This window comes from Schistocerca piceifrons, chromosome 8, assembly GCF_021461385.2.
Source record: "Schistocerca piceifrons isolate TAMUIC-IGC-003096 chromosome 8, iqSchPice1.1, whole genome shotgun sequence".
Classification (NCBI taxonomy): Eukaryota; Metazoa; Arthropoda; class Insecta; order Orthoptera; family Acrididae; genus Schistocerca; species Schistocerca piceifrons.
The window spans coordinates 275,031,948-275,050,319 of record NC_060145.1 but is presented as its reverse complement, the minus strand read 5'-3'; the positions used below and the strand labels follow the sequence as shown (position 1 = coordinate 275,050,319).

Here is an 18,372-nt window from a genome sequence, read left to right as displayed (position 1 = left end):
TTGTGAAACATATCTCTTCTGCTGCAGGCTCTTTGCTATGACGAATGACCTACAGAATGCAGTAAACAAATGAATGAACGAATGAGAAAGCGTTACTCTGTTACTGTGAAACAGCGAGGCGTCTAATGTAATCTGGATACTTACGACCTGCACTTGAGCCATCGCTAAAGATTATGTTCGGTGTGGAGTCCATTCACAGTGAGGCGTTCTTTTGATCGATATGTCTTAAAAATGGTTCAAATGGCTCTGAGCACTATGGGACTTAACTTCTGAGGTCATCAGTCCCCTAGAACGTAGAACTACCTAAACCTAACTAACCTAAGGACATCACACATATCCATCCCCGAAGCTGGATTCGAACCTGAGACTGTAGCTGTCGCGCGGTTCCAGACTGTAGTGCCTAGAACCGCTCGGCCACTCCAGGCGGCGATATCTCTTAAAAACTCCGGATTGTTCACAGATGCCCTGCGTCTTTGATGACGCGTTCCTGTAGTGTTTCTACATTATCAATGGGGCTTGCATACACCGAGAATTTCAGGTGTGCCCACAACCAAAAGATTCGAAGGATTAAGATCTGGAAACGACCTGACCGAAGTACTTGACTTCTCCAATCAATCCATTGCCCATTAAATGTCAGTGTGAGATGTTGTCTGACAATGCGGAGAAAATGGGTTGATGCTCTATTATTCTAGAACCACATCCCAGGAGTTTTTGGAATGCAACAATGAATATCAAAACAGCATGTGCAACTAAAACAAACAGAAAGAGTTATATGTTCAGCAAACTAGACAGAGAAACAATGGTGTCATACCTTAATAAGGAACTTGAAACTTTTAGCCCAGGATAGGAGCAGGTAGAGAATTAAGGCGCAAGTTTAAAAGAATAGTTGACCATGCACTGGATAGATATGTACCCAGTAAGACAATTCACAATGGGAGATATTCTCCATGGTATACAATTACTGTAAACAAACTTCTAAAGAAACAGAGATTACTGCGAGAATTTCAGGTGTGCCCACAACCAAAAGATTCGAGGGATTAAGATCTGGGAAACGACCTGACCGAAGTAGTTGACCTCTCCAATCAATCCATTGCCCATTAAATGTCAGTGTGAGATGTTCTTCGACATTGCGGAGAAAATTGGCTGATGCCCTATCATTCTAGAATCGCGTCCCAGGACCATAGAGAGATGCTGAATAAAACGCGTTTGCAGTCAAGGGAGCAACGCGTGAAGCCTTCAGTGACTACCTTAGCATCATATTGTCAAACGATCTTCCACGAAACCCAAATGAATCCTAGTCATATGTAAAGGCTGTTTGTGGCATCAATATAGACGTCCAATCACTCATGAATGAGGCTGGAACTGAAACTAAGGGCAGCAAATCAAAACCTTAACGGTGTTTTAAAATGTTTCTGCACAAAGGAAAACTCAGGAGTATTACTCCTACTAAATTCTCGTATCACTGAAAACATGAGTGAAATAGATGTTAGTGTCAGTGGCGCTGAGAAACAGCTGAAGTCGTTAAAACTGACTAAAGCCCCAGGGCTCGATGGAATCCCTATCAGATTCTATTTCGAATTTGGTGCTGAGTTAACGCTTCTGTTAACTATAATCTGTCGTAGAACACTCGAACAAAAACTTCGGTTCAGTAGTCAGAAGAAAGCGCAGGTCACACATGTCCACATTTTATCCACAAATTTTCTGCTGGGATCGCCAAGTTCCCTATCGGCGAGGTACATGCAATGCCTTTCACGTGACTCGACAGGAAGAAATCTGTAGAGATTACGCCCGCGGATCTCGGCGGCCGCTTAGTTGGTCCTCCTTCTACCCATCACTGTGAAAATGTTCCGTCCTGAAGTGACGAGCATGCAAACTCTAGTGTGGTGGTGCACCATCCCGATTGAAGATCGCGTTTGGCAGAAGGGGAAGAAGCTCAGAGACAGCAAATTCCTCAGGAATATCCAGATAAACGGTTCGTGTTACAGTTCGTTCGTTGAAGAAAACTGATCCAACTTTACTGTCTTTCAACAGCGCACAATATCATTTACCTTTTCGCCGTATCTGAAATGCTCCCGAAAACCGTGTGTATTTTCTGAATCCCAGATGCCAATGCTGTGTCGGTTAACTTAACCACATTTCTGAAAGGTAGCTTCGTCAGAGAAAACGACATTTCCTAGATAGTTTTGCTTTTGCAGGATTAGGTCCAACGGTTCGATAGCAAATTCGTGGCAAAACTACAAGTCGTTTCGCTTCAATGCTTGAACAATTTGAACTTTGTAAGCGTGCAAGCGAAGCCGTACATTCAGCAACTCATGATTCTTGAGCGAGGCGCTCAGCGAACCGATTTGGATGGCCTCCTTTGGAAGGTCTTTCTCATCTGCTCTACCATTTCATCAGATACGCGCTTTCTGTGAGAATCTGACCCTCTTCTTACGATCACAGTGGCTAAGAACTTGACACGCCAAGCCATAATCGTCTCAATGCTCGGTGGCCCACGTCGGAAATTTCTTTGGACAGCAATGGGCTCTCTTTTGAGACGTAGTATTTTCTGGTTATTATTTATTACCTGAAACAAAGGCGAGGAATCATTCAGGAAAAAAGGCCATACACAAAACTTTTTGTTTTGCTTTACATGACGCCGCAAACCGCAATTATGTATGTCTCGTAGCTTTTTTAAATTTCCATTTGAAAATCAGGGAGGTTTCACGTCGAAACCCTGTACTGCTATGGACCGCCAAAAAGTACAATCTAACCCCGTAATAAGAAAGAAGAATTTAAAAAGGGAAGTGTCAAAGAAAATTTCTTTAATCTTTTATTTCATCAGTTCCTCAAATCATAACTTGTATAATAAAATTTTTTACAATTAAATAATAAACCTTTAAATCTGTGTTATAGGCTTGTAATTCACAAATTTCTCCAAAATGCTGTTTTTCACACTTAAACTTTTCATGGTAGAGCCCTTCTCCATAGACTCAACCTAGGGTTCTAAATATGGCGCTGCTACCATAGTAAATTGACTAATTCGTGGAAATAAATTCGGTGTTCAGATACATCAGGGAAGGCCATGCAATAATGTAATTTTTCTCTTAAATGAAAATTTATGAAATATATTTAGTCTGCTGCAAAACTGTTTAATGTAGTTATAACGTAACAGGTATAAGTGCAGATATTGCTGTTGCTGACTGATGGCGGTGTATTGATCAACATTACGTCAGTATTTACTTCATTTTCTAGCTAATAATTTCAGCTGTGAGGAATAGTATATTTTTAGATTGATGAGTTCCTATAAGTACTTGTGGCAAGAGCAAGCCATTAAAGTTTAGGAGTGTTTTCGCTGGGGCAGCAGGTCGGGTGTTGAGGTACGGACATGTGGATGCAAAATGGTTAACTTATACTAACAGGTGTAGTCCACCTAGTGGTACAGTTACGACCGTGCAGAAAACATCAGGTCATAAAGTTTGTGGTGTGTTTGTAGGAAGACTGTTCGATGCAGAGAAAAGACAAAATATCTACATCTACATATATACTCCGCTAGCCACCAAGCGGTGTGTGGCGGAGCGCACAATTCGCGCCAAAGTCATATCACCCCCCCCCCCTCCCCGTTCCACGTGCGGATCGCGCGAGGGAAAAATGACTGACTGAACGCCTCAGTACGAGCTCTTATTTCCCTTATCTTTGAATGATGATCATTACGCGATTTGAAAGTTGCTGGTAATAATATATGCTCTACATCCTCGGTGAAGACTGGATTTCGGAATTTAGCGAGCAGCCCCTTCTGTTTAGCGCGTCGTCTATCTGCAAGTGTGTCCCACTTCAAACTTTCTATGAGATTTGTAGCGCTCTCGTGATGGCTAAATGTACCAGTCACGAATCTTGCCGCTCTTCTTTGGACCTTCTCAATCTCTTGAATGAGAGCAAACTGGTAACGGCCCCATACAGACGAAAAATACTCTAAGACTGGACGAACTAACGTATTGTAAGCTATTTCCTTTGTTGAAGGGCTGCATCGCTTCAGCATTCTACCAATAAACCGCAATCTAGAGTTCGCCTTACCCGGTACTTGTGTAATCTGATCATTCCATTTGAGATCATTTCGAATAGTCACACCCAGATACTTGACTGATGTTACCACTTCCAAAGACTGATACTTTATTTTGTACTCATACATTAATGGGGATTTTCGCCTTGTTATACGCTGTAGGTTACACTTACTAATATTGAGAGATAACTGCCAGTTATTACACCACGCATTTACTTTCTGCAAATCCTCATTGATTTGTTCACTTATACTGCACTTATACTCGTTACACTTTATATATTCTGGAAGATGTTGCGGCTTGCTGTAGATTGAAAATATAAAAGTATTAAGTGTATTCATTTTGAATTTTAGGAAGGTCTCCGGATTAGAATGAAGAGCGTCAACACGATCAATATGAGTGCCGTGGCAGACAAAGTTATGGGCGTCGTGAAGCCTTTAATGAAGAAAGAGCTAATGGACCACGTAAGATCAGAAAAATAACTACCTGCATATTCCTAACAATAATGTACGATGGTTTATTTTTCTTTGCTGAGAAAGTAATATTTCTTGCTTTCAGATGTACTTTTACTCTACTGACCTGGAACCTCTGTACTCGCGAATACCGAGAAGTATTCTACCCAAAGATTTCGGAGGAGAAGAGGCGACCATGGCAGAACTGTCAGGTGAGTATCAGAACGCTGTATGGAGTTGACGCAGTCTCAGTGAGTGCGTTTACGGTGAAACTGTGCTTCCTTTTTACAGAAGTGCTGAAAGCTAAGGTCGAGGCTAACCGCGACTGGTACATAGAAACTGAGTCATGGAAATCTGACGAGTCTAAGCGAGCGGGCAAGTCAGTAAGCGCTGGAGAACTGTTTGGTGTGGAAGGAAGCTTCAAGAAGCTCGACATCGACTGAATATCAGTGCCACGTGATCAACTGATGACTGAAAACTGTGTGCTACGAATGTTGACAGTTTTATGTTTCATTTATTTCCGTAAGCATTATTCTGAGGCAGTTGTAACAAATCCAACATCCTTAAGTCGCCTCAGCTCCGAGAGTCTTTGCGGAACGACTCTGCCAGGGTGAAACTGGTCAGTGATAATGTTGCATTGAGTCCTGTTATCTTCCTCTTCCTTTATGCCAACAACAAAGGCTTACGACTTTCCTGAAAAGTTTCCTGCCAGGGATGTTTTGTGTCTTTATACACGGGACAGATACCATAAAGTTTTAATAATCACATCAAAAAAGTAAAGTCACAGAATTGTTTGTTTGCAGTGACATGTCTGCAGTCTTGGTAGACATTCCACTCCATAGTACCGCAGCATGCAGCTAGGAGGACCAGAGCAAAATGGCACAGTTCATTCGTGGAGTGGATTGTCGTGCGGTAAATCATTTTCGGCGGCAGCGAGAATGGTGTACACTGTGTCAGACCAATCCAGACGACTAAAGACTGGACAGCCTGGTTCACCTGCAACGTTTTCCACACGATGCTCCACACTAACAATAGGCAGCACCGTTTTATTTAGGACCCTCTAGGGGGAGCTGCAATGTTGTGGCGCAGTGATTTCAACGTGTAACGGGACCGCGAAATATACTCATGCAAACAAAAACTTAATTACACAACTTTATTTTTTCGAAGTGATAATTAAAACTCTATGGCTACCCGTTGCAAAGTCAAAAAAATATGAAGTTAATAAGTCATTGTCTTCAGTTGTAAATAATTTTGATGTGAAAAATCAATATCATCTCTTCTATAGGTAATTCATGTAGAGTAAACGTATTCTTGTTTTGATTTCTGTACAAAATTTGTGGAAAGTAAGATTTTTTACTCCGTTGTAAAGTCGGAAAAATATGTAGTTAAAAGTTATTGTCTTCAGTTGTAAGTCATTTTGATGTGAAAAATCAATATCATCTGTTCTATAGGTAATTCATGTAGTGTAAACGTATTCTTGTTTTGATTTCTATACAAAATCTGTGGAACGTAAGATTTTTTACTTTAAATGACCATTAGTGTCGGTCATGTGCGGTTTCCGTTGTTAATGTTGATAATTATACCAATAAATTTATTTTAGTATTAGTAATTTCATTTGTGTAGTTGCCCTTACGACTCAGGCAATATTGTACGTTTTTGGAGTTCCATCGCAGCGCGGAAAGGCCGCGCGGCTAAGGTGCCATGTCACTAATCGTGCGGCCCCTCCCGCCATCGGTTCGAGTCCTCCCTCGGGCATGGGTGTGAGTGTTGTCCTTAGCGTTAAGTTAGTTTAAGTAGTGTGTAAATCTAGGGACCGATGACCTCAGCAGTTTGGTTCCTTAGGCATTCACACACATTTGAACATTTTTTGAGTTCCATCACTCAATCCATATAAACGGAACCCTTATAGGATGGCTTTTTGTCCGTCCGTTTGTGTATCTGTCCTGTCTGTTTGTCTGTATGTCTGCCTCCCTGGCTGAGCGACTGTGGAAAACCATTTTTCTCAGGAATGGGTGGACGTAAAATTTGAAATTTATGTCACATGTTATGGTCAATGGTCCCTTGGAGGTGTAAAAATTTTAAGCTTCTAAGTCATTCCAGTCAAAAGATGCGGCCTTATACGTCACATATTTTAATACTCGAAAACTCACTCATCAAAACCTATAGGTTGCTTCCCGTCGATCGGGAACCATGAAATTTAGCAAAAAGCGAGGTTTCACAATACAAGTGAAGAAAAAATACTAAAAATGTTAATTTGTAATCACATAACACTAAAAAATATGTTTTGTCATTTTTCCCGTCTCTCTGTTTGTCCGTCTATTAAGACGCTTTTTCTTTGGAATAGTTAGGCGTATCACGCTCAAATTTATGTCACAGGCTAAGGTCCTGGTACCTTGGCGATGTAAAAATTGTAGGCTTCTAAGTCAATGCACTCAAAACATATTTTGACACTCGAAAACTCAATCATCAAAATCTATAAGGTACTTCCCTTCCACCTAGGATGATGAAGCAAGAAGCAAGATTTCACAGTACAAGTAAAGTAAAAAATCTGAAACTTGTTAAACTGTAATACTATCATATAAAAAAATATTTTGCCATTTCAATATCCATTGCATTCATCATCCGTTAGAAGCGTAATAGACGAACATAACTGCATGCAAATATAAAATGTAAGTTGTGGTCATGTTTTAGCAAATGAATAAAAATGTTTTAGTATATCTTCTCTCTCTCTCTCTCTCTCTCTCTCTCTCTCTCTCTCTACATAAATAAACTGGAGACCCTTGTTTGCTTCTCTTGTATGTCGGAGTTAGTCTGAGGAACTACTGTAAGGATTCTGATACAGTCTTGGAATTCTTGCCAGTATCGATATCGATATCAGGGAAAAGACGTTGAGGATGTCGATTCCCAGGATGGATTAACTATATGAATACACAATTAAGTTTGTGCGGAACACTCAGTGCGCGACTCCTACTGGCACCTGCCCAATTTAATTTTATATATAAAATTAAATGATCCCCTTTTCCATAAGATTTTAATCCCGATAGAGCTTAGGGAATTTGGGGCGTGACTATTGTGTTCCCATAAAATTTATCTACAGCGTGTTACCTGCTAGGTGGCCTATCGGCTCCTTAGACCTGCATTGGTACAAGTCCATAGAGGCCGAAAAGCTTCAGTTGGCGCTCCTATATTTCTCGTCGCAGACGGCTTTTCCTAGCTGACAGTACTGTGTGATGTAGCCATTGTTGTCTACTGTGTTACTGTTTTCTACTATATCTTACTGTTTCCTATCACTGTGATAAATGTACGTAATTGTTGCAGTTAAGATGTTTATTGAACGTAGCATACATAAGACGATTTCAGTTTCAGTTACAAAAATATTCAGACAGTTGTTACCCCTCTGCTTCTGGTCTTGCGGAAGCATGAAGGTATAGGTTCGGTGGTGGACAGCAGGCCGCTGCGCGTAGGAGGCTCCGGGTTGGAGTCCCTGCGCTGTCGGCACGAGAGGCGTTCTCGTAGTGCGGAGTGTACTTTATCCGACCCCGTCTTCTTCCCTGCTCCTCCTGGTGGCTCGTCCGCGGTGGACGGGCGGAACGGGCTGCAGTCCCCCAGCGTCGTCGGCTCACCCGGTTGTGACGGCGGATGCACAGGGCCTAGGCCCCGCACGATCTCGAGGACGGCTCACTGATGTGGTCAGCATTGGCGGCGAGCGAGTCTGCCGCGATGTCTGCTAATCCTGGGTTGATGATTGACAGCGGCAGCAAAGAGGACCAGAGCTGGTACGTCTGCTGCTGGATGGGCCGCCCTTACTGCAACATCTCCTTAATAAAGATTAACATGTCGATCACCGAGCTGAGCGCTATGCAGCGACCCAGTACACATCTAACTGCAGGTCTAACTGCGAGTCCTTGTTGCTATCAAAGCTGGCTTATTTAAAGGAAACACGAGCGACGTCCTGACGTCATGCTCGTTTGTAATGACCGCATTCGTTCCACTTATACTGCTGATTCATATGTCGTACTCTCCCCTTAGGTGTTCTTGCGACAGAGTTACGTGTTGTTACGGTAGACTTACGCAAAGTTGTGAAATGCAGTACAGCTGACACTATACCTCTGTCTTACACTCTACGAAAGTCTCCGTCCAACACAAACCCGCGTACTAAGCAATTCTCTCTCGCCTGTTCTGTGTAACCAGGCCATTGCCCCTGCGTGACGACACATTCCGATGTATGTGCAATCCTCTTACCTCTTGGCTAACCTATTGCCTCTGGCTATGGGCATAGGCAACGAAACTTTGACAATATTCCACATTTCCAACTCTTTACTATTCCGTGACACTACAAAGGGTGGTTAAGGTGCATGTACAGCAGGAAGAAGCAGGAAGGCTTGTTCCCCTCGCATTTCTGCTAACCGCATGGCACTGAGTGGTGGGGACCGGGTTCGCTCCCTCTGCTCCCAACAACCCTTTCTACATATCATATATAGGCTGGCGTGCAAAACTTAAGAAGAAAACAACTTTCGCATAATGTGTCACTGCCAAGTAACGTAGCTGTATGAAAACTTGCACCAGACACATTTCACTAATGTCTCCGCGATATATGCTGATCCCCTCGACATTACAAAAGGTGGGACATGATAGTTAATAGGACGTGTGATCACCACAGGCAGTAATGCATGCATTGCAACGTGCTCCGAAGCCTCCACCAGCGCAGTTGGCAATTGTTGGATGGCCGTTGGGGCATGTGGGCCTGCTGCAGTAGGTCTCCCTAACACATCCCACACCTGCTTGACAGGATTTAAATCGAGGGAGTGGGCGGAACAGTCTGTTCGCCTAATATCACCTCGACCCAAGACCTTCTCCACCTATGCTTTTAGACGCGGCCGCGCAGTGACACAAAAATGAGATCAGGGCCCGATGCATCCTTGAAAAGATGCACGTGGGAAAGGAGTACAGTGTGAGAATAACGTTGACCGGTGGGTGTACCAGGTTAAAAAAATTTGGTGGTCCGTACGCGTGAGCAACACTATCCATCCCCACACCATAACACCTGGACCATGTTCCATATAGTTCCTAGGTACAATACGTGTTCCCATCTCTCAATTTATGAGAATATATAGAGAATCGCCACTCAGACTGCTTCTCTGTCAACCAAGCATTCGTCCCCGCTCCTCATAGTACATTCCCTTATGCTCTTGGCACAATCGCAGTCGCTGCAACTGCCGCCATTGTTTGACGTGCGTCCGTCCCTTGTTGCCTGTTGCACAATGTAGCGTCATCTGCTGCTGTGGCTGATCGTGGTCGACCACTTCTTCTCCTTCGGGCAGCAGTGCTGTAGTTCGGAACGCTTCCCACACACGTGGAACAGTGCTGTAAGCAATACCAGATTCCTGAGCTACTCGTCGCACTGCGTTTTTCCTCCAGTTTCCCGATGACCCCTGCCCGTTTAAAGTCATCCAAATGCTGCCTCCGGTCTATGTTGTAGTGAAGAATACCACAATAGGGCACCGTAAATGCTCGCTTTTACCGTTTCTTCAAATGCCTCACGTTGCAGGGCCAGCCGCATTTTGCGCTATGGTCTCGTTGACCTCACGCCATGTGGCGTCCAACTTTGTATGCACGACTGGAAGACCTCAAACAACGTGCTCCTGGGCTTTCATTCATTTCCCTAAGTAATTAATATGTTATGGTCTTTATCTATCTCGTCTTTAAGTTTTGCAGTGCAGTATATATGTCTTTCTTGAAAGATATAACCACCATTTGAGTGAAAAACAGGATTTATTTCGCAATCTAGATTTCAGCCACAGGCCACTATCAAGTGTTAAAAGTATTATAAATCGTTACACTTGAGTAAAACCCAAGTCATCGTCAAAACATGTATCTTCGGTTACATAAAGGAATTTTGTCAAAAATAAATGCGAAAACATTTGGTAATATGCTAATTTACTGGCAATTAGCATGACTCAGTTGATGTGGTTGTGGAAAAATCATAGGTTTTTAAACTTCGTTACACTGTGTCTAAACAGTGCTGCTTGGACACAGTGTAACGACGTTTAAAAACCTGTGATTTAGTCATCTGTTTTTCCATAACCATATCAAATGAGTCATGCTAACTGTCAGTAAATTAGCATATTACGAAATAATGTTCTCGCATCCATTTTTGACAAAATTCGTTTATGTAAACGAAGATGCATGTTTTGACGATGACTTTCGTTCTACTCAAGTCTAATGATTTATAATACTTGTAACATTTGATCGTGGCCTTTGACCGAAATCTAGATTGCGAAATAAATCCTGGTATCATTCAAATGGCGGTTATAACTTACAAAAAATGTTATATGACCGTGGCTCCATACAAAAGTAAAAACATGCTATTACTCCGCCTTGCCTATAATATTATCTTTGCTGCTTACAACACTCACATGAAGACATTCATTCACTACGTTTATTCTACAGGTGTTTACAATGTAAGAATGCTGCGGTGTGACTCAAAACTTTCACTTTTATTGATTTCGTCTAGCTCAATCTTTTTCGCTTTTGTAATTGTATCTGAACATTTAATGAGGCAATCAAGCTCGTTTTTTTTTATATCCACTTCCTAGGAACTGTTCTGAATCTCCGCACCGCTATGTACATTCCCCATGCAGTCAGTCTCCTTCACATAAAATTATTTATACGTCATATATAACTTGTTTAATAGGTTTCTGCTTATTTTAACGTCTGTAATACACTCTCTTCCCAGTGAATGTACGAACTACTCACTGGAGTTGACAGTATAATATCATCGAAACCCACAGACGAGCCAAACTCTATTGTATTTCACAAAATGTAATTACAATGTTCCTTTTAATATTTTTTTCTGGAGGGGTCAGCGCTTCCCTAGGGCTGCGGCTCCATTTACGGAATGTCCGTTACCGCGTCCGAGCAGGTATTGTAACCTCCAACAATATGACCACCGTCTTGTGCTGAATCGTCCTCCATTTGCATGCAACACAAAGTTTAACATCCCTTTGTAGTAGTATATATGAAGGGCTTATTTCAATAGTGGTACAAGTCCATTTTTGTTCATTTTCAGATACAGAGTCCTAAAGTTAAATGACCGCTGAAAAATCTGCAGTTGAGATACCAGAAATATTCAAGTATATGGCTTGTTGCTAGATATGAACCTTTCTTTCTATTTATTTGGATCATTAATTTCAGCAGCATTATAGGCAGAAAAGTGGAGGCAATGGACCTGTACCACTATTGAAATGAAATAAATTGAACATTGTAGATAAACCTGTTAATGTGTCACTTTGATTAGTGTTATGGCAATGTTTATGTTACTGTTTTGCTCGCCACACGTGTCACTGTACGCAACTAGCTGTTTTTGAGAAGTGACACACTTTTCAATATGTTTCAATAAACGGGTACCAATTTCCTGTGAACCCCTTGATCCAGATGTTTCATCCCAAAAATACATATGGATTTTGCCGTCAGTTAAATTGTGGCAACCAAAATTATACACGTACGTTTCTTTTGCAGTACGATATCGATGTTATCATTTTAGGAAATGCAAGTGCTTTTTGCAGGTCAAAGGTAAACACGAACACCTGGGAATCTGCCTCTTCACTACATGCTGTGTCTGTAGCCATTGCTGTTCTTGCAGTTTGAAGCTCCTTTTCAGTTTTAAGCTTTCTTTTTTCTTCTGCATTGGTAACAGCGTCCATTTCAAAGTTCAATTTGTCACAAAAAGAGCAAGTGTCTTTACTTAGTGGTCGATATGACAGGTTGAAATCCTGGTTAAAGATTTTTCGATAGATGTGCTCCCCCATAATTTCTTTATTCTGAGAGATGCATTTATCTTTGTTCAAATCGTACATTTTGGCCACACACAGCTCAGGATTTTTTGTGGGGATTATCCTTCCTTGCATAATGGCTCTCGGAAACTGGAAAGCTTTTGACGTGTTCCTTTACATCATCGATCAGACCTTCCGGTACAGAGAATCTGTTCTGATGTTTGCCCGTTCCATCAAGGTGAGGTTTACCCTCTTCCTTGCCTTTTTCTTAAAATCCTAGAGAGACATCCATTAGAAATGTCAAAAGTATTCAAGAAAAACTTCTTGCATACTATTGCACAGTTCCCGTTCACATGTAATCGATAATCATGAATACAGTTTTTCTGAGAACCAGAGTCATCCCTTGGTTGTCGGCGGTTAACTGAATGATACGTGCATAAACCATTCAGATAACTATTTTGGCGATTACTATCACCCATAACCCAAAAATTTCCAAATAACGTCTTCCACATCTTCTGAAATTTTATTGAAACACTTACGTGCACACCTGCAGTCAACATTGCGAAATGTTTTTGGAGGAATTATTTTACCAGTTGCTGTGACGTACAGCTCCCCAGTGTTCCTTTTTTCTTTCGAATATGTTTTTCATATGTGTCCGTTTTCTTGTACCCTTCTTGCTTCGAGTACGCTTCCTTTTTGTCTGCATGTCTGCGGCTGAACCGTTCGCACAGGCATCTGTAACAGTGTCTCTTGGTTCGTCATTTTTTGCACTTTCATTGGAAGTTTCATCGTCATCGGTACTGGTATCTAGATAGAAAGTAACACAAGTTATGATTTATACAGCACCGGATGACTGAAAATATATGTATATGTGAAATACACTAAGATGGACACCCTCATTTTCAATTGTTTTTGTCAACATGACCTTCATTCTCGCATATTCCTTTTTTGGAACAAAATGTCTATAATGCTGAGAGAAAATTAAGTAAATTGTTTTTACCTGCAGTAGTTTTAAAATCTGGATCATCAACTGTATCACAGTCACTTGATAATGCTCCTGAATCCATCATCTTCGCAAGAAATAGCAACACGCTTCAATGCACAAAAACACACGGACTTGTACTGTTGTGTTGGCTGAAGAGCCAACACCGTGTTACTAGAGGAGGCCGAAATGCACGCATTTTAGCTCACGCAAGCTGGCGTGAGGAGGGAAGAACTATACTGATGTGAAGTCTGGAACATGACAAGGAATGAGAATTCAGAAAGTGGACGTAATTAGTTTCATACTTAACTTTAATCCATTAATGATGAACGTCGCTCTTGGCGGTACATGATTCACAATACTATCTGTTCAGAATAGTAACTGACTATGGCGCCTTGCTAGGTCGTAGCAAATGACGTAGCTGAAGGCTATGCTAAACTGTCGTCTTGGCAAATGAGACCGTATGTAGTCAGTGAACCATCGCTAGCAAAGTCGGCTGTACAACTGGGGCGAGTGCTAGGGAGACTCTCTAGACCTGCCGTGTGGCGGCGCTCGGTCTGCAATCACTGATAGTGGCGACACGCGGGTCCGACGTATACTAACGGACCGCGGCCGATTTAAAGGCTACCACCTAGCAAGTGTGGTGTCTGGCGGCGACACCACATGTACCACTACTGAAATAAATTCCCGCTTGCTTTCTCTAATGCATCAGCATAGCATTGAGGTGCTCTCTGTTAGCAGCAGGACGAAGCTGGAGCTGTCCCACAATGCAAATAAATTAAAACGACTTGTGTGAGTCCGTACGTGAGGATAACTCCATTTTTTTGAAAAGTGGACTTGTACCACTATTGAAATAAGCCCTTATATATATATATATATATATATATATATATATATATATATATATATATATTGTATCATCATTTATATTTTTTGCTATCGCATAATATCAGTTTTAGCTAGTAAAGACATGCAAATACACTGCCTGAAAAGAGAATGACGTATGCAGAAAGGCAGGAGGAAACGAAATGGAAGGTTCAGAGGACATGTGTTGTTGTTCCAGTGACTACAAAAGCGCCACAAAATTACGTAGAACTCGGCTGTTTGAACCCACGTTGCACACCCTCTGGCGTGGATGCATGGACTGATTCGGTTGAAAAGGGTGTCATCAAGGATTGTCCTCCTCTCCTGAGGCGAGCAGCCTCACAGTTCTTATGGCTGGTGCCTGATATCATGGATACTGTCAGTGGGACGGAGTTATATCCGAGCTATTCCCACATATGCTCTATTAGATACAGATTGGGGATCTTGCTGGCCATGGGATCACCTCAGCGCCAGTCTGGCAGTTCATAGACATATGTGCTACGTGTGGACGAGTATAGTCCTGTTGGAAAATGTCACCATGGTACTGTCACGTGAGCAGTAACACATGAGGACACGGATGTCAGAGTTTCCTCAGTCACTACCAGCTGTGACCTGAAGTCATGCCCCATGGCTACTCACACCAAAGCGCGAGGAGTAACACAGCTGTGCCTCTACAAAACATAGGAAGAATGGGGCGTTTCTCAAGTCGCAGCCATACTCGCTGACGATGGTTACCCGGGGTAGTGTAGAAACACGATCCATCGCTGAACACAATGTAATTACACTGATCAGCAGCCCTTGCTTCCCACTTACGGCACCACTCCAAATCCAGTCTTTCGTATTGTGTTAAAGGCAGCCTGCGCATTGTACGGCAGTTCCCTAGTCCACCTGCTGCTTGTTTCCGACCAATAGTGCGAAATGATACAGACTGTTGCAGGAAGTGTTCTCGAATGGCAGACCCATATGCAAAGGTGTTGAAATGGCTCTGAGCACTATGGGACTTAACTTCTGAGGTCATCAGTCCTCTAAAACTTAGAACTACTTAAACCTAACTAACCTGAGGACATCACACACATCCATGCCCGAGGCAAGATTCGAACCTGCGGCTGTAGCGGCCGCGCGGTTCCAGACTGTAGCGCCCAGAACCGCTCGGTCACTTCGGCCGGCTGCAAAGGTGTTACAGTAGGCTCTGTTCACTATGCGGCGATCCTCACTCGAGGCGGTCAGACGCTGGGTAAGCCTACCCTCACATTCCTATGCAGCCCATCAAGGTACTGTCACATACGAATGTCTCACCAATCTGAATGATGAACGATTCGACCCGCTTGGTAAATGTGGATCCACAATGAGGCCTCTTTCAAGCACTATCAGTTGCTGATATCGCTGTCTCAAAGTATTCCCGCGTCTGACGCTGTTCACGCCCCTTATATACCCCACCAGGCTTAAAAAATGAAAATAAACATGAACAACACGAGAACACAAGAGCAACCTCTCTCTCTCTCTCTCTCTCTCTCTCTCTCTCTCTCTCTCACACACACACACACACACACACACACACACACACACATGTACACACACACAGAAGTGTAAGTGAAATCTCAAGTATTCCTGTAAAAAAATCCGGCTCAGAGGATCTACTCAGCCATAATCTAGTATGGGTGTGCGACAGCGACGGCGGACATGAGACTTATCTCAGATTTTATTTACTGTGAGTAGAGGTAGACAAACGAGGGGTGTTTCAAAAGTCCGTGCAAAGTCCGAGAGATGGCACCACCAGCGCGTATCGAGGTAGTGTTAGTAACATCTTTGGAAAGAACGCACACCAAGTTTCCGCCATATTGGTCTATTTCTTTGTGTTTGGCATCGGTGTGCATCAAGAAAGTCGAGTAATTGCCAAAAGATGGAGGAAAAAGAATTTCGTGTGGTGATTAAACATTACTTTATGAAGGCATAACGCCTCAGGAGACTAAAGAGAGCTTGATAAACATTACGGTGACTCTGCACCTTCGGTTAGAACAGTCTATAAGTGGTTTCAAAATTTTCGGAGTGGCCATACGGGCACAAGTGATTCTGAACCTTCTGGACGCCCTGAGAAGGTTACAACTCCAGAAATCATTGATAAAATGCATGATATGGTGATGGATGACAGAAGAGGTAAAGTGCGTGAGGTTGCTAGTGCTGTGGGCATATCGAATGAATGGGTATGTAATATTTTGCATAAACATTTGGACATGAAAAAGCTATACGCAAGATGGGTTCCACGGTTGCTCACGCTTTACCAAAAACGGAATCGTGTAATGTGTTGGAAGGATAGTTTGGAGCTGTTCAGGAAGAATCCACAGGATTTTAAGCGTCGTTTCGTAACTGTGGATGAAACATGGATACATTACTCTACTCCTCAGACCAAACAACAATCTAAACAATGGGTTACCAAGGGAGAATCTGCACCTAGAAAGGCGAAGATCATTCCTTCAGCCAGAAAGGTCATGGCGAATGTCTTTTGGGATTCGTAAGGGATAATCCTCATCGATTATCTGGAAAAGGATAAAACCATTACAGGTGCATTTTATTCATCGCTATTTGACTGTTTGAAAACCGAGCTGCAAGAAAAACGCCGGCGACTGGACCGCAAAATAGTCCTCTTCCATCACGACAATGCACCAGCACACACCTCACCAGTTGTGGTCGCAAAATTAATAGAAATAGGATTCAAACTCGTTTCACATCCCCTCTATTCTCCAGACTTGGCTCCCTCAGACTACTATTTGTTCCCCAATTTGAAGAAATGGCTGGCGGGACAAAGATTGTATTCAAATGAGGAGGTGATTGAAGCAACTAATAGCTATTTTGCAGACTTGGACAATTCCTATCATTCGGAAGGGCTCAACAAATGAGAACAGCGTTGGACGAAGTGTGTAAGTCTAAAAGGAGACTATGTCGAAAAATAAAAATGGTTTATCCCAAACACGTAAGTAGTTTATATTTTTGCACGGACTTTTCAAACGCCCCTCATACTAAAACTGCAGCAGTATGTTTCAAGTTTTCGCCTAAGCACGAAACGCCAGCCATCTTACTCGTTTCTTTAAAATGTGTTTTCCTGCTCTATTTGGTTCCTTATTCAAGAACAGAGGGAAGAGGAAGAGACATTGAAAATGAGATCCGTTGTTCGGTAACTATGTTAAACGGGTTTCGTCCTCAGTGATCAATATGAGATAGAAGTATGAGGCACAGAAACACTTGCCATTGATAAGAGTTTAAGAATAACTGACTAAGATATTCTTTTGTATAGGAAAAGTGTAGTAACTAAATAAGCAATCGAATTTCAAACAAAAAAATAATTCTGATGCAAGTCTCTGTACACAGTTATGTCCAAAGACAGTTTTAAAAGTAGTTTGAAAATATTAATTCTCCCAAATCACATTAAGGAATATTGGAGGGGGTATATCTATACCATTCTCACCTCTCCCGTTTCTTCTTCCAATGTGAACTCGAACGTCTCTAATATTATCTTCATGGTCTTTTCACGAGATATATGTAGGAGGGTATATAGGCTGACTCTTCTAGGAACGTACGGCCTCGGAATCTTAACGGTAAACTACACTGGAGAACTTGTAGGTAACGCAGTGGTTGGCACACTGGAGGACGACGTTTGAAACCTGCGTCCGGCCGTCCAGATTTAAGTTTTCCGTGATTTCCCTAAATCACCCCAGGCAAATGCCGGGATGGTTCCTTTGAAACGGCACGGTCGATTTTCTTCCCCATCCTTGACACAGTCCGAGTTTGTGCTCCGTCTCTAATGACCTCGACATCGACGCGACGTTAAACCCAATCTGCCTTCCTTTTCTTTCTAGGGGTCGTCTGCCACATATTCCAGAATGAATGGGAAACCTGGAAACATTTGTTCCTGCACCAGCACTGCATTCTGTGTCGTTAGATCAGCCACAGATCGCTGCCTATCCTGCTTTTCACAGCGTGCCAGCTTTCGATCTCCATGGTCTGCTATGACGAGGCGCAGACGTTCAAGACCTTATCGCCTACTTGTGCTTTCACTGTCCTTTAAAAACTGTCTAAAACAAAAAATTAAAAAAATAAAATAAAAAATCGAGGCACCACGAAGGAATTATCCGAGTGGCACGGAAGTCGGTAGATGTGATGTTAATGTACCGACAAACAAATGAGTACTTTTTCAGAAAAAAATGAATGATTTACTGAAAAGAAAGAGCTTCATAAATTAAGCGAGTCAATAACGCGTTAGTCCACCTCTG

General features: G+C 42.4%; 1 protein-coding gene across 1 annotated transcript in view; it reads left to right on the top strand.

Moving 5' to 3' along the window:
* The window catches only part of LOC124711728 (alpha-tocopherol transfer protein-like), a 119,907-nt gene extending 113,646 nt beyond the window's left edge, over window positions 1-6,261 (top strand). Inside the window, exons 5-7 of the mRNA XM_047241936.1 lie at window positions 4,391-4,501; window positions 4,596-4,701; window positions 4,781-6,261. Of these exons, the coding sequence (XP_047097892.1) occupies window positions 4,391-4,501; window positions 4,596-4,701; window positions 4,781-4,932 (369 nt within the window). The 3' untranslated portion in view covers window positions 4,933-6,261. The remainder of the gene's footprint in view (window positions 1-4,390; window positions 4,502-4,595; window positions 4,702-4,780) is intronic.
* Window positions 6,262-18,372: the final 12,111 nt, after the last annotated feature.